The following is a 16,836-nucleotide window of genomic DNA, read 5'->3' on the forward strand; positions in this document are numbered from 1 at the left end:
GAGTTGAAGTGGATGGCTACCGGGAGATCCTGTCTGTTGTGGCGGATGGAGTGGAGGTGCTTGATGAAGCGGTCCCGACTATAAAAAGCCCACTGACTCTCATAACTACCTCGACTATATCTCTTCCTACCCAGCCACATGCACTGAGCTCGTCAATTTCATCGACTTTACTTCAAACTTCCACCCAGCCCTCAAATTCACTTCCTCTATCTCGGACACTTCTCTCCCCTTTCTCAATGTCTCAGTCTCCATCTCTGGAGACAGACTGTCCACTGACATCTTCTACAAGCCCACTGACTCTCAAAACTACCTCGACTATACCTCTTCCCACCCCGCCACATGCAAAATGCCATTCCCTATTCCCAGTTCCTCGGTCTTCGCCGCATCTGCTCCGAGGATGAGGCTTTCCGTTCCAGAACATCTCAAATGTCCTCTTTCTTTAAGGATCGTGGTTTCCCTTCTACCGTCATCAATGATGCCCTCACCCGCATCTCCTCCATTTCCCGCACTTCGGCCCTCACCCCATCCTCCCGCAACTACAACAGGGACAGAGTTCCCATTGTCCTTACCTACCACCCCACCAGCCTCCGGATCCAGCACATTATCCTCCGCAACTTCCGCCACCTTCAACAGGACCCCAGCACTAAGCACATCTTTCCCTCTCCACCCCTCTCCGCTTTCCGCAGGGATCGGTCCCTCCACAACTCCCTTATCCGCACATCCATCCCTACTGATCTTCCATCTGGCACTTATCCCTGTAAGCGTAAGTACTACACCTGTCCCTACACCTCATCTCTTGCAACCATTCAGGGCCCCAAACAGTCCTTCCGGGTGAGACAACACTTCACCTTGTGAGTCTCTTGGGGTCATCTATTGCATCTGGTGCTCCCAGTGCGGCCTCCTCTACATCGGTGAAACCCGACGCAGATTGGGGGACCACTTTGTCGAGCACCTCCACTCCGTCCACCACAACAGACAGGATCTCCCGGTAGCCACCCACTTCAACTCTGCTTCCCATTCCCATTCAGATGTGTCCATACATGGCCTCCTCTACTGCCATGATGAGGCTAAACTCAGGTTGGAGGAGCAACACCTCATATATCGTCTAGGTAGTCTCCAGCCCCTTGGTATGAACATAGAATTCTCCAACTTCTGGTAATTCCCTCCCCCTCCCTTCCCCTATCCCTATTTCACTCTACCCCCTCCCCCAGCTCCCTCATGGTTCCGCCTCCTTCTTCTACCACCCATTGTTTTCAGGGCTATGATGTCAATGCTTCCCCTCCCCCACCCCTTTGTCTTTCAAATTACTGGTCTTTCAACTGAAGCTACAAGCATTCTTCAAATCTTTCCCCATCTTTCATTCTTCAGTCCTGACGAAGGGTTCCGGCCTGAGACGTCGACTCACGGTTTCTGACTGATGCTGCCCAACCTGCTCATCCAGCGTACTGAAAGTGTTGCTTTGATCACAGAATCTGCAGATTATTTTGTGATTGAGATGACACCCCAGTGTCTCGACACCCCAACACCCAGGCTGCGGACAGATACTGTACTGATTCGAGGAGAATGCAGCAGTAGCCGGGAGGCACACAGCACATCTTTAAGAAAAAAGCTGAAATAAACACGCTAATTAATTAGGTGCCGCCCGACACGTAAGTGTCTGCCCAGATCAGAGACGACGCAATTGGAAATCGGCACTGATCTGGGCCGACAGTTACGTGCCAGGCGGCACCTAATTAATTAGCATGTTTATTTCAGCTTTTTTTTATTAAAGATGTGCTTTGTGCCTCCCGGCTACCGCTGGACCCCTGCGTGCTTCGCGGCAATGTATCACTTGGCCTGGAGGGTGGGGGCCACTGCACCACCCAATCTGCAACGACTCAGTCTAACACACCATCATCAGTGTGCTCTGCGCTGTCCCGATTCTGGTAAGTGATACTACACTGTACATACATTATTTCTACTTTATATTGGCTGCGTACTTTTACATGTTATTTGGTATGATTTGGTAGCTTCATAGCTTAAAGGTTACTGGAGAGCACTTGCGCTTTGTTTTTGCTGACGGCGCTTGCGTGAGATTTTCTGCCGATGGCGCTTCCGTGAGATTTTCGCTACGGAGAACAGTGCAGTAATGATCCTGGAAAAGTATTTCTACTTTATATAGGCTGTGTATTTATCATATCATTCCTGCTTTTACTATATGTTACTGTTATTTTAGGTTTTATGTGTTATTTGGCATGATTTGGTAGGTTATTTTTGGGTCTGCGAACGCTCACGAAATTTTCCCATATAAATATATGGTAATTGCTTCTTCGCTTTACAACATTTCGGCTTACGAACCGTTTCATAGGAACGCTGTACCTTCGGATGGCGGGTGAAACTTGTATATATTAAATCCAAACAGTGAGCTTTAAGAAAAAGTAACCAAGCAACAAATGAAGCTAAGAGAACCAAACAGCTGATAGAAAAAAAAACCTCCCCCCAACCCCCGCCCAAAGAGAAAAAATCAACCAAAGGGCAGTCGACAACTAAACCAATCATCCCTCCGAAAACAATCTACTGGCTGAGCTCCAAAAAAAAAATTTCAAGGCAAAACTGTTTCCAACAAGACATAACAAAAAGAAGAGCAAAATTAAATGTATTAAACAAAACCTCAAAGAGTTATAGTATAAAAATATTAGAAAGAAATTTGGAAGTTCAAAACATATTAACTTAGAAAGTATTAACACAAAGAAAACTTACTAATATTAAATCCTTAATTTTCCAAAGAAGGAGATAAAAGTGCAAAAAAAATTAGATACAAAGGTATACTAAGAGTAAATAAAACAATTGTTCATAAAAGAAAGTATCGAGTAGTTAAACTGCTGATTGTAAAAAAGGACCCATCAGGCAGATGCAACATGAATTTGTGTAAAGAGTTATTGAACAGTTAAACTTCTGAAATTGATTCGGCACTCAAGAAATCCTGCACTTCTTCGGTGGAACGTAACCATCTGTGAGAGCCATTTTTCAAAATGATTCTAAGACGAGCCGGGTATCGAAGAGAGGGTTTAAAACCTTTATTATACAGCTCAGACATGACTTTTTAAAATCTGCAACGCTCATTGAACACCTCGGGTGAAAAATCTTCCACAATTCTGAACTTATGTTCTTCATAATCAATCATACCTTTCCGATGAGATTCACGAATTAAAAGTGCCTTTGTTTGAAAATGGTGAAGACAAATTATCACTGAACAAGGGCATCCTCCCGGTGGAGGTCTTGGTAAAGGCGACCTGTGAGCTCGGTCTATCTTAGGTGGAGATTTTAAAATATTCGGAAATAATTTAGCCAAAAGGTTTGCAAAAAATTCCGAAGGCTGATTACCTTCCAATGACTCTTGAAAACCCAGAATACATAGATTATTTCTTCTGTTTCTATTTTCTAAGTTGATAATCTTCTGTCTTAATGTTTCATTAACCTTTAACTGTTTATCACAGATCTGTTCCAGGTTGTCAATCTTCGCGTCGAACATCGTCAGAGTGTCTTCGTTCTCTTTTATCCGTTTATCGTGTTCAATTAAAGTTTTTTTGAATAGAATCCAATTTTCCATTCATCTGTTTAAATTTAGCACTGTGTTGCTGTAACTCTTGCAAAAGTTCATTTTTATGCTTCCGAAGTGTCACCATAATCGATTCCAAAGTTACAGGAGGGTCCTTTTTTTTAAATAACTTTAGCAGGACTCATCATAAAGCAATATTGCGTTTAAAAGTAAGTTTTCAAAACGAGTTGGAAGCAGTAAATTAGAAAGAATAGGAGCACCTATAAAAGCGCTGCTACTCCAGTAGAGAAGTCCCAATCCAGAATGTTTCAGTGAAGACTCCAGCAAATGTCTACAGGTGTACCGTGCAGAGCATTCTGGTGTGGGAGATGGGGGGCTAAGAGGCTGCAGAGGACTCAGCCAGCTCCATCACGGGTACCCCCCCCCCCATCATTGAGCTCATCTTCAAAAGTTGGTGCCTCAAGAAGATGGCACATCTTCACCATCAAGCACCTCCCCTCTCTCATTACGACCATCAAGGAGGAGGTTACAAGAGCCTGAAGACCCACACTCAAGCAGTTTAGGCACAGCTTCTTCCTATCCACCATCAGATTTCTGAACAATCAATGAACCCATGAACGCTACCTCACTATTTTCACTCTGCTAATTTAATTTTTATATATGTATTTATGTTGGCTGCACTTGGAAGTGCTTCACTGGCTTGTGAAGTATAAAGCCCATGAGGGTCGCTATATAAATACACCTCTGTTCCTTATTGCAACGCAGAATCAGAAGCAAGTTTATTACACTAAGCTTTAGTGCTTTGTGACAGCAGAACAGTGCCAGATAAGTTTACTGTAAGTTAGAATAATTTTTAAAAAATGCAAAAGAAGAATAGTCAGATAGCGTTCATGGGTTTATTGTCCATTGAGAAATCTGATGGCAGAGTGGAAGAAGCTGTTCCTAAATATTTTGTGTTGGTCTTCAGGGTCCTGTACTTCCTCCTTGGTGGTAGTAATGAGAAGAGGGTATGTGAGAGTGCTTAATGATGGTTGCTGCTTTCTTGAGACATTGCCTTTTGAAGATGTCCTCGATGGTGGGGAGGCTGGTGCCTACGATGGAGCTGGCTGAGTTTACAGCCCTCTGCTGCTTTTTTTTTTGATCCCATGCATTGGTGCCTCCATACCAGATGGTGATGCAACCACTGAAAGTGATTGGAAAGGCAGCGATTAACTAAGCGAGATGTGGATTTTCAACACGTTGTGCTTTGTCCTTATAGACTCTAGTTGTGCCAGTAGTCGCCAGAACCTGAGCCTCTCCTTGCAGTCGAAGGGATCGCACTCGTACAGCACGTACGCGTCTGCAGGGCTGCTCAGCAGGTACTCTGGCTCAGTGCAGAGCCTAGCCTCGGTGAGTCTTCAGATGTTCACCTTCATATCAGTTTAACTTTTTTGTTATATTTTTATATTGTATTTTAGTTATGTGTTTTAAATTAAGATTTTTCCTTCTTGGATGACTTGGTCAAAAATAATTCAGCTAAGTAAGTCGTAGAGTAGAAATAACTCATAGAGAGAGCACTACAGCACAGAAACGTGCCCTTTGGCCCATCTAGTCCATGCTTACTAGTTCCATCTACCTGCACCCGGACCATAGCCCTCCATACCCCACCCACCAGGTACTTATCCAAACTTCTCTTCAATGTTGTGATCAAATCGACATCCACCAGTTCCTCCTGCAGCTTGTTCTGCAGGTTCCCCTTGAATATTTCACCTTTCACCCTAAACCTGTGACCTTTAGTTCAAGTCTTACCCGACCTGAGGGGAAAAAGTGTACAAGCACTTCTATACCCTCATAATTCTGTATACCTCTATAACATCACCCCTCATTTTCCTGCGCTCCAGGGAATAAAGTCGTAACTGTAATTTTCCTGTCATTCAGATCCTCAAGCCTCGACAGCATACATATAAATTTTCTGTGCATTCTTTCAAGCTCAGAAATATCTTTCCCTTAGGTAGGTGACCAGACTGTTGGCCTTCATAAATCAGGGTACTGAGTATTGGAGCTGGGATGTTATGTTGAAGTTGTATAAGATGTTGGTGAGATTGGTAGAGCATTCCACACACCCACCAGTCAATGGTATAAAGACTTCAAGCCATAGGAGCAGAATTAGGCTATTGGGACCATAGAGACTGTTCTGCCATTTCATCATGGCTGATCCATTTTCCCTCTCAACCTCAATCTCCTGCCTTCTCCCCGTAACCTTTCACTTCTGACTAATCAAGAATCTATCGACCTCTGCTTGAAATACACCCATGGGTGTGGCAACGAATTCCACAGATTCACCATTCTTTGGCTGAAGGAATTCCTCCTCACCGCCCTTCTAAAAGGTTGCCCCCACCCCCCATTCTGAGCCTGCGCCCTCTGGTCCTAGACTCACCTACTACAGGAAACATCCTCTCCACATCCACTCTGTTAAGGCCTTTCAACATTCGTTACGTTTCAATGAGATCCACCCTCATTCTTCTAAACTCCAGCGAGTACAGGGCCAGAGCCATCAAATACACCTCATACAATAATCCATTCATACCCAGAATCATTCTTGCGAACCTCCTGTGAACCATCTCCAATGTTAGCATATCCTTTCTTAGATAATAGGCCCAAAACTCCTCACAAGACTCCAAGTGAGGCCTCACCAGTGTGTTATAAAGCCTCAACATTACACCCTTTCTTTTATATTTGAGTTCCCTTGAGATAAATGCTAACATTGCATTTGCCTTCCTCAGCACCCACTCGATCAACAAGTTAACATTTAGGGAATCCTGCATGAGGACTCCCAAGTCCTTTGTACCTCAGATTTTTGGATTTTCTCCCCAGTTAGAAAGTAGTCTATGCCTTTATTCCTTCTACAAAGTACATGATTGTACTTTTCCCAACACTATTCCATCTGCCACTTCTTTGTCCATTCTCCTAATCTAAGTCCTTCTGCAGCCTCCCTGCCTTCTCAACACTACCTACCCCTCCACCTACCTTTGTATCATCTGCAAGCTTGGCCACAAAGCCATCAATTCTGTCATCTAAACCACTGACATATAACATGAAAAGAAATGGTCCCAACACAGACCCCTGTGGAATACCACTAGTCACCGGCAGTCAATCAGAAAAGGCTCCCTTTATTCCCGCTCTTTGCCTCCTGCCAATCAGCCAATCCTTTATCCATGCTATTATCTTTCCTGTAATACTATGGGCTCTTATCTTAAAACCTACCTCTGACATCAAGTCATTCAGCTCATCTAGTCCATGCTAAAATGTTATACTGTCTAGTCCCATTGTCCGGCACCTGGACCATAGCCCTTCATCCCCCTCCCATCCACGTATTTAGCCAAACTTCTAAATGTTGCAATCAAATTCACCTCCTCCACTTTCACTGGCAGCTCATTCCACCCTTAATCCATGTCCTCTAGTTCTAGTCTCACCCAGCCTGAGTGGAAAAAGCCTGCTTGTATTTACCCTATCTATATCCCTCATAATCTTGTATACTTCTATCAAATCTCTCGTTATTCTCCTATGCTCCTTGGAATAAAGTCCTAACCTATTCAACTTTCCCTGTAACTCAGATCCTCAAGTCCCGGCAACTTCCTCGTAAGTTTTCTCTTGAGATTGGCGAGCCAGCCTGTTTGGTCCCACAAACAGTGGGTTGAGTGACCTGTGTTCGATCCCTGACCTTGGGCAGTGTCTGGAGTTTGCACATTCCCCTTGTGACCGTGTGGGTCTCCTCTGGGTGTTTTGGGTTTTGGGTCCCAAAAGCAGTCAATAGGTTAATTCCCCTTTAAATTGCCCCGAGTGTCTAGGTGAGTGATGGAACCTGTGGAGGGTATCCTGAGAGAGTGAAATGGGTTAGGACAGGACTAGCATTTAAAAAAAGAAGATGCATGAAGTTGGCGCTGGTGGGGCAGCACAATTGTGTAGCGGTTAGCACCTGCTCTAAAATTGATCAGAGTCCGATACCTGCTGCTGTCTGTAAGGAGTTTGTATGTTCTCCCACTGACCACGTGGGTTACCTCCCAAATTTCTGAGATGTACGGTTAGGGTTAGTAAGCTGTGGGTATGGCGACATTTGTGAGCTGCCCCCGGCATGTCCTTGGGTGCATCGGCCATTGACCTGAATGTATTTCACTGTTTATTTCAATGTGCATGTGACAAATAAAGCTGATCTTTGGATGAAGTGGAGCAAGAGTCTATGATCACACTCTGTTGGTGTTAGTTGAGGGAAACGTAGTGTGTTCAGTGTTTGGAGGATTACACGAGCTTCTCCTTTTACCCAGGCCCAGAGTGTGAACTCTTCCCAGAGCTGTCTATGCGCTGGTTCGAACCTGTGGGACAAGGTTGCTGAAGACAATGAAATCAATCTGGTCAATGTGCCAGTGACCACTCCTGAAAACCTTTACCTGATGGGTGAGTACTGCGAACGTGGAGGCCTGTAACCTGTCCGTGAAGGCAGAAGGAAGATGAAGAGATGGAAAGAAAGAACTTGCATTCCTAGTCACACCTTTGAGGACACAACCAATGATAGATTTCCAAAGCAACACACACACACACACACACACACACACACACATGATGCTGGAGGAGCTTAGCAGGTGGAGGGGAATAAACACTCAACAATTTAGCCCGAGATCCTTCATCTGGACTGGGAAGGAAGGGGACAGAAACCAGAATAAAATATTGGGATGAAGGGAATGACTGCAGGTGCTAGGTGAGACCAAGTGAGGGGTAGGTGGATGGGAAAAGGGAATGAAGTGAGAAGCTTTGAGGTGATAGATGGTAAAGGGCTGAAGAAGAAAGAATCTGATAGTGGAGAGTGGATCATGGAAGAAACACCTTGTAGTGACAGGTGCTGTAGTTTGTCCTCTTTCTCACATAAATGAGCGGCAAGGTAGCGTAATGTAACATGTTACAGTGCCAATGATTGAGGTTCAATTTCCGCCATTGTCTGTAAGGAATTTGTATGTTCTTCCCGCGAACGTGTGGGTTTCCTCCAGGTGCTGCGGTTTTCTCCCACAGGCCAAAGACGTACAGGTTAGTGGGTTCAGGCGAGGAAGTCTGCAGGTGCTGGAAACCCAGAGCAACACACAAACAGACAGACAGACAGACACACACACACACACACACACACACACACACACACACAGCAGGCCAGGCAGCTTCTATGGAAAAGAGTAAGCAGTCGACATTTGGGGCTGAGACCCTTCATCAGGACTGGTGGGAAAAAAAAGTCAGAGTAAGAAGGTGGGGGGAGGAGAGGAAGGACAAGGTGGTGGGCGATGGGTGAGACCGGAAGTGATGAAGGGTCTCGGACCGAAACGTCACCTTTTCTGTAGATGCTGGCTGGCCTGCTGAGTTCCTCCTTGTCGGTTAGTAGGTTATTTAATTACACGGGTGTTAATGGCCGGCTTGGGCTCATTGGCCCGGAAGTGCCTGTTACGGTGCTGTATCTCTGAATAAATAAAACCTGTCAACTTCCACTTTAATTGTACCCAGTCACTTGGCCTCCAGAGACGCTGGCAAAAGATTCCACAGATTCTCCCAAGCACATACGAGTTAGGATTATTAAGACGTGGACATGCTGTTTTGGTGCCAGAAGCATGGCGGCTATCCTCGCCTCTGTTGGTCATTGAAGCAAACAACACATTTCACTGTATGTTTCGACGTACGCGTGACATATAAAGTTTACCTTTGTCGGTTTCTTTATTTCATTTAGCGTGGTAGCCTGTACCACCCAATTACACCCAGGTGATCAATTAACTCACTAATCATGTGTCTTTGGAATGTGGGAGGAACCCGGCACACCCGGAGGAATTCCACACAGTCACGGGAATAACGTACAAATTCCTTACAGCCGGCAGTGGGAAATAAACCGGGGTGCTGGCGCTGTGAAGTGTTACGTTAACCGCAACGTTACGGTCTTGGTGCTTTCATTTCACTTGGCGTGGTGTTGTGGCTGTGGCCGACGCAGCTCTGTCTGACTCTCCCGTTACAGGGATGGAGCTGTTTGAGGAGGCGCTGCAGCGGTGGGAGCAGGCCCTGAGCTTCCGCAGCCGGCAGGCGGAGGACGAGGTGAACTGCGCCTCGGTCAAACTGGGAGCAGGAGATGCAATCGCGGAGGAAACGGTGGAGGTAAGTTCCAGCATGGCAACGTGAAAAACTGGCACTGTGTATCAAGGGCACAGAGCAAGGTGCCCATCACAATCCTGCCCTTTACGACCGAGGGATGTAAAAGCAAAGATGTAATTGTTGTTGTTCAGTCGTGAAGTCGAGTCCGACTCTTCGTGACCTCAAGTACTCCTGCACACCAAGTCTTCTTGTTGGAAACTGCCTCTCTAAGATCCCCCAAGGTCACACGCATTGTCTGAGTAATATCTATCCATCATAGTCTCTGTCATCCGCTCCTTCTTTTACCTTCTCTTTTACCTAACATGAGAGTCTTCTCCAAGGAATCCTGCCTTTTCATGATGTGTCCAAAATATTTGAGCTTTTGTCTCATAATCAACCCTCCAAGTGAGCAGTCTGGCTGTATTTCTTCAAGTATTGACTTGTTGGATCTTCTTGCTGTCCAAAGAACTCTTAACACTTCCCTCCAGCATCCAAGTTCAAAGGCGTCGATTCTTTTGTATTTAGTCTTGCTGATAGTCAACTCTCACGGCCGTACATCACAACTGGAAAGGTGTGATACTAGAGCTTTATAAGGCATTGGTCAGACTGCAGTTGGAGTACTGTGAGCAGTTTTGGTTCCCAATAAGATGTGCTGGTATTGGAGAGTGTCCAGCAGAGGTGCTCTGCCTGCCCTTGCTGGACGCGAGATTCTGCAGATGCTGGAAATCCACACACAAAGTGCTGGAGGAACTCAGCAGTTCAGGCAGCACCTACAGAAAGGAATAAACAGTTGCTGTTTCGGACAGAGACCCTTCGTCAGGACCTGACCAACCAAGTCCTGATGAAGGCTCTCGGCCTGAAACGTCGACTGTTTGTTCCTTCCCATAGATGCTGCCTGATCTGCTGAAGTCCTCCAGCCTTTGTAGGTGTCTCTCTGTACTTGCTGGAGTTTACCGGAAAGAGTGGGGTGGATCTCACTGAAACCTATTCGAGTATTGAAATGCCGAGATAGTGAGTGGATGTTGAGGGAATGTTTCCTGTAGTGGGGAAGTCTCGGATCAGAGGGCACAGCCTCTGAATAGAGGGATGTCCCTTTAGAACAGGGACAAGGAGGAATTTCTTTAGCTAGAGGGTGCTGAATCTGTGGAATCCATTGCCACAGATGGCTGAGGAGGCCAGGTCATTGGGTATATTTAAATTGGAGGTCGATAGCTTCTTGATTGGTAAGGGTGGCAAAGGTTATGGGGAGAAGGCAGAGGCTGGGGTTGAGAGGGAAAATACATCAGGCATGATGGAATAGCGGTGCAGACCCAATGGGCTGAATGGCCTAATTCTGCTCCTATGGTTGTATGGTCTTCTGGTCAAAGGTGAAATGTTAAAGTGCAGTCTGTCATACAGCATAGAAATGGGTTCTTCATCCTAACTGGTCAATGCCAACCAAGCTGCCCATTCAACACTCACATTTGCCCCATTTCCCTCTAAACTATTCCTGTAAGTATGTACATGCTGGTCCAAGACATAGGCTTCATCAACCAACTCAATATTTTGCATTTATTTGGAACGTAAACAGGAAGTTAGGCTGCAGTTGGCTCTCTCACAATAAAATATAGAAGAGTACAGCAGAGAGCAGGCCCCTTGGCCCACAATATTGTGCCAATCTTTTAACCCACTCCAAGATCAATCTAATCCTTCCTTCCGACATAGCCCTCCATTTTTCTTTCATCCATGTGCTAATCTAAGATTCTCTTAAATATTCATAAGACATAGAAGCAGAATTAGGCCATTCAGCCCATTGAGTGTGCTCGCCATTCTATCGTGGCTGATCCCAGATCCCACTCAACCCCATACACCTGCCTTCTCACCATATCCTTTGATGTCCTGACTGATCAGGAAACGATCAACTGCAGCTTCAAATATACCAGCGGACTTGGCCTCCACCGCAGTCTGTGACAGAACATTCCACAGATACACTACTCTCTGTACCTAACCCTCCTTACCTCTGTTCGAAAAGGTTGCCCTTCAATCTTGAGGCTGTGCGCTGTAGTTCTGGTAATCCCCACCATAGGAATCACATCATCCTTATCTAATCCTTTCAACATTTGGTAGGTTTCAATGAGATCCCCCACATTCTTCTAAATTCCAGTGAGTGCAGGCCCATAGCTGCCAAAGGCTCCTCATATGTTAACCCCTTCGTTCCTGGAATCATCCTTGTGAACCTCCTCTGGACTCTGTCCAATGACAACACATCCCTTCTGAGGTATGGGGCCCAAAACTGTTGACAATACTCCAAGTGAGGCCTGACTAGTTTCTTACAAAGGCTCAGCAATATTTTTTTGCTTTTATATTTTATTTCCCTTGAAATAAATGCCAACATTGTAATTGCCTTCTTTACCACAGACTCAACCTGTAAATTAATCTTATGTGAGTCTTGCACAAGGACTTCCAAGTCCCTCTGCACGTCTGATGTTTGAATTTTCTTCCCATTTAGATAATAGTCTGCACTATTGTTCCTTTTACCATAATGCATTATCATAATTTCCCAACACTATTCCATCTGCCACTTATCTGCCCATTCTTCCAATCTGTCCAGGTCCTGCTGCAATTGCATCAGTACCTCAGCACTACCTACCCCTCCACCTATCTTTGTATCATCTGCAAACTTTGCCACAAACCATCAGTTCCATTATTTAAATCATTGACAATGTGAAAAGTAGCGGTCCCAATACTGACCCCTGAGGAACACCACTAGTCACTGGTAGCCAGCCAGAAAAGACCCCTTTTATTCTCACTCACTGTCTCCTGCCTGTCAGCCATTCTTCCATCCAGGCCAATATCTTTCCTGTAATGCCATAAGATGTAGTCCATCTGGCCCAGGTGACTTAGCCACATTAAGACTTTTCAGTTTGCCTAGCACGTTTTCCTTTGTAATAGCAATGACACTCTCTCCCGCTCCCTGACACTCACGGACCTGTGGCACACTGCCAGTGTCTTCCACAGTGAAGACTGATGCAAATTAAACATCAAGTTCATCTGCCATTTCTTTGTCCCCTATTACGACCTCACCAGCATCATGTTCTAGTGGTCCAATATCAGCTTTCACCTCCCTTTTGCTCTTTATATAACTGAAATAACTTTTCGTATGTTGCCTTATATTATTGGTTAGTTTGCCCTCATTTTTCAGTGTTTCCCTTAATAGCATTTTTATTTGCTTTTTGATGGATTTTAAAAGCTTCCCTATCATCCAACGTCCCACTCACTTTTACACCCTTATATGTCCTTTCTTCAGCTTTTATGCAGTTCTTAACTTCCCTTGTCAGCCACAGTTGCCTATCCCTATCATTTGAGAACTACTTCGGGACATATCTACCTTGACCCTTGTGAACTATTCTCAGAAACTTCAGTCATCCTCGCCAGTATTCCCCTCCAATCCACCTGGGCAAACTCCTCTCTCATGCTGCTGTAATCCCCTTTATTCTGTTGTGACACTGATATATGTGACTTCTGCTTCTCCCGCTTGAATTGCGGTATGAATTCAATCATACTATGTTCACTGCCTCCTAAGGGTTCCTTTACATTAAGCTCTCTAATAAGATCTGGGTTAACATGCAACACCCATTCTAAGTTGGCCTTTCCCTGAGTAGGCTCAAGCTGCTCTAAAAAGCTGTCTTGTGGGCAGTCAACAAGTTTCCTCTCTTGCGATCAGTCACCTACCTGATTTTCCCAATCCCATTGCATACTGAAGTCCCCCATTACAATTGTCTCATTACCCTTATTACATCCCTTTCCTAGCTCCCTTTGCAATCTCAATCCCACATTTTAGCTACTATTTGGAGACCTTATATGATTCCCACGATGGTATATTTTTTACCCTTGCAGTTTCTTAACTCCACCCACAAAGATTCGATGTTCTTAGACTCTATGTCACCTCTTTCTAAAGGTGTAATTCCATCTCTTACCAACGGAGCCACACCACTGCCTAAGCCTTCCTGCCTGTCCTTTCTATACAAAGTATTTCATTTAATGTTAAGCTCACAACTATGGCCTTTTTCCAGCCACGACTCAGTGATGACCACATGTCATGCCGACAATTTCCAATTGCGCCACAAATTCGTCCACCTTATTTGAAATGCTACGCGCATTTAAGTACTGCACCTTCAGTCCTGCATTCTTCGCCTTTTTGAATTAACTCTTTGCACTGTCTGCATTTGTACTGAATCATTAACTTGTCCTTCCTTACATTCATGTCGCACCCATCATGTACTTGTAAAGCTGCTGGCTCATCCTCAACATTGTGGTTCCCGTCCCCCGCCATAATTAGATTTAAACTACTCCCAGCAGCTCTAGTAGACTTGCCTGCAAGAATATTGGCCCCCCTCGGATTCAAGTGCAACCCATCCCTTTTGTACAGCTCCCACCTGCCCCAGAAGAGGTTCCAATGATTCAGAAATCTGGATCCCTGCCGTCTGCTCCAATTTTTCAGCCACACATTTATCTGCCTCCTCATTCTATACTTATCCTCACTGTTACATGGCATAGGCAGCAATCCCGAGGTTACGACCCTTGTGGTCCTGCTTCTCAGCTTTCTTCCTAACTCCCTGTATTCTGTTTTTAAGACCTCCTCCCTTTCTTTTCTACCTATATCGTTGGTACCAATATGTAGCACAACTTCCGTCTGCTCACCCTCCCTTTTCAGGATATTGTGGACGTGTTCTGAAACATCACGGACCCTGACACCAGGGAGACAAGCTACCATCCATGTTTCTTTTCCTTGTCCACAGAATTGCCTGTCTGTCCTCCTAACTATAGAGTCCCCTATTACTGCCACCATCGTCTGCAGTTCCCTATCCTTCTAAGCCACAGGGCCAGACTCGGTGTCAGAGGCACGGCCGCTGTTGCTTCCCTCATGTAGGTTCTACGCCCCCCCCCCCGCCATAAGCACTCAAAATGGAGTACTTTTTGTTAAGAGAGACAGTCTCAGGAGTGATCTCCACTATCTGACATTCACCCTACCTTCTCCTGATAGTCACCTACTTATCTGTCTGCCGTTAAAGTTAAAGTCTGTCCCGAGCCTTACAGGTCGTGAGTTCGAGCCCCAGCCAAGGCAGCGTGTTATGTCCTTGAGCAAGGCACTTAACCACACGATGCTCCAGTCCACCCAGCTGAAAGTGAGTACTGGCAAAAATGCTGGGGGTTAACCTTGCAAAAGACTGGCGTCCTATCCGGGAGGGAGTCGCTTCACACCACGGAAACCAGCATAAGCACCGGCCTGTCTCCTGTAGCTCCTGTCTATCATAGAACATAGAACATAGAACAGTACAACACAGTACAGGCCCTTCGGCCCACAATGTTGTGCCGACCCTCAAACCCTGCCTCCCATATAACCCCCCCACCTTAAATTCCTCCATATGCCTGTCTAGTAGTCTCTTAAACTTCACGAGTGTATCTGCCTCCACCACTGACTCACGCAGTGCATTCCACACACCAACCACTCTCTGAGTAAAAAACCTTCCTCTAATATCCCCCTTGAACTTTCCACTCCTTACCTTAAAGCCATGTCCTCTTGTATTGAGCAGTGGTGCCCTGGGGAAGAGGCGCTGACTATCCACGCTATCTATTCCTCTTATTATCTTGTACACCTCTATCATGTCTCCTCTCATCCTCCTTCTCTCCAAAGAGTAAAGCCCTAGCTCCCTTAATCTCTGATCATAATGCATACTCTCTATACCAGGCAGCATCCTGGTAAATCTCCTCTGTACCCTTAACAATGCTTCCACATCCTTCCTATAGTGAGGCAACCAGAACTGGACACAGTACTCCAGTGTGGCCTAACCAGAGTTTTATAGAGCCGCATCATTACATCCCTTCGCTTTCCCTAACAAGCCGAAGGTCATCGAGGGGCAGCTCCTGTTCCTTAACACGATTGCTAAGGAGCTGTATCTCAATACATCTAGTGTGGATGTGGCCATCTGGGAGGCTGCAGTCTCCCGGAAATCCCACATCAGACACCCCAGAACAGAACACTGGCCCTGACATACCCCCTATTCTTTCAAGAGTAAATAACAAAAAAGAAATAAGGAATGAACTTACAAAATTCCCTTGCTTCTGCTTGTTCTTGTAGAAGCCCTGTTGAGCCAAATCCTTACCACCCTGACTGGGGCCACTTCAACAAGGATTGCTTTGCTAGGTGGTACCCCTCTTTTTTTGGAGACTGGGTTTTTAAAGCTCTTTGCCGTACTTGCGCGGGAACGCTTGTACTGCATCTGCGACACACTCCAATCAAAGACTAATGTATTCGTCGGAAATGTCCCTAATGTATCTGTGTCTAACAACACCAGCAGTGTGTTCCACTCTGTTGCTTTTTTTAAAAGAAACTTAGCTTGACATCCCCCCCATATACTTTCCTCCAACCACGTTAAGAATATGCCCTCTCATTTTAGCAATTGCTAGCATTCGAAGACTTCCCACCTCAGCATTCCATCTGTGGAAAGCTTCCCTACACTGTGCTCCATCTGTTGTACGCTTCCGTACACTGCATCCCATTTGTTACGAGCGTCCCTGCATGGCGTTCTGCCTGCCGCACGCGTCTCGCCTACCCCTCGCGTCCCCCGCACCGTAAACGGTGTGTTTGAGATTCTCTTTATAATCTGATGGTTCTCGCCCCACACAGGACATCATTAGTGTAGAGTTCATACACAAGCTGGAGTCGTTACTGCAGCGAGCTTATCGGCTGCAGGAGGAGTTTCAGGCTACTCTGGGAGCATCCGACCTGGCTTCTCTGGCGAATGACATTGGTGAGTCTCTATACTGGCATGTCTTACTGCTTCCCCCGCTTGCCCGATCAAAACGGTATTAAATCATTAATACAATGCTTCCCAGGATGGTATTAAATCACACAATACACCCAAGTGGCAGCACCGTCCCCGACCCTCACCTCCCCATTTTGTTTAAGGATAGTAGAATCATAGAGGGATGCTCAGCAGCTGTGGCAGGGTTTGAATGCCATCACCCCCCGCACCTCACTAACTTCCTGAGAAAGCAAAACCAAGCAACATAATTTTCAGCAAGGTTTTGGGTCAGGAACAGCAGGTTCAAGATTCAAGATGGTTTATTGTCATTCATCAGTACACACGAGTATAAAGGAGAACAAAATGATTGCTACTCTAGATCTG

General features: G+C 45.6%; 1 protein-coding gene across 4 annotated transcripts in view; it reads left to right on the forward strand.

The window, feature by feature from the left end:
• Nucleotides 1–16,836, forward strand: part of miga1 (mitoguardin 1) — a 128,142-nt gene that overhangs the window by 24,661 nt on the left and 86,645 nt on the right. For all 4 annotated transcript variants that reach the window (XM_063064739.1, XM_063064738.1, XM_063064742.1 and 1 more), the window contains exons 4-7: nt 4,797–4,927; nt 7,840–7,969; nt 9,555–9,691; nt 16,335–16,458. In XM_063064739.1, coding sequence (XP_062920809.1) covers nt 4,797–4,927; nt 7,840–7,969; nt 9,555–9,691; nt 16,335–16,458 — 522 coding nt within the window. The remainder of the gene's footprint in view (nt 1–4,796; nt 4,928–7,839; nt 7,970–9,554; nt 9,692–16,334; nt 16,459–16,836) is intronic.

The sequence above is a fragment of the Mobula hypostoma genome, chromosome 12 (assembly GCF_963921235.1).
Source record: "Mobula hypostoma chromosome 12, sMobHyp1.1, whole genome shotgun sequence".
Lineage (NCBI taxonomy): Eukaryota > Metazoa > Chordata > Chondrichthyes > Myliobatiformes > Myliobatidae > Mobula > Mobula hypostoma.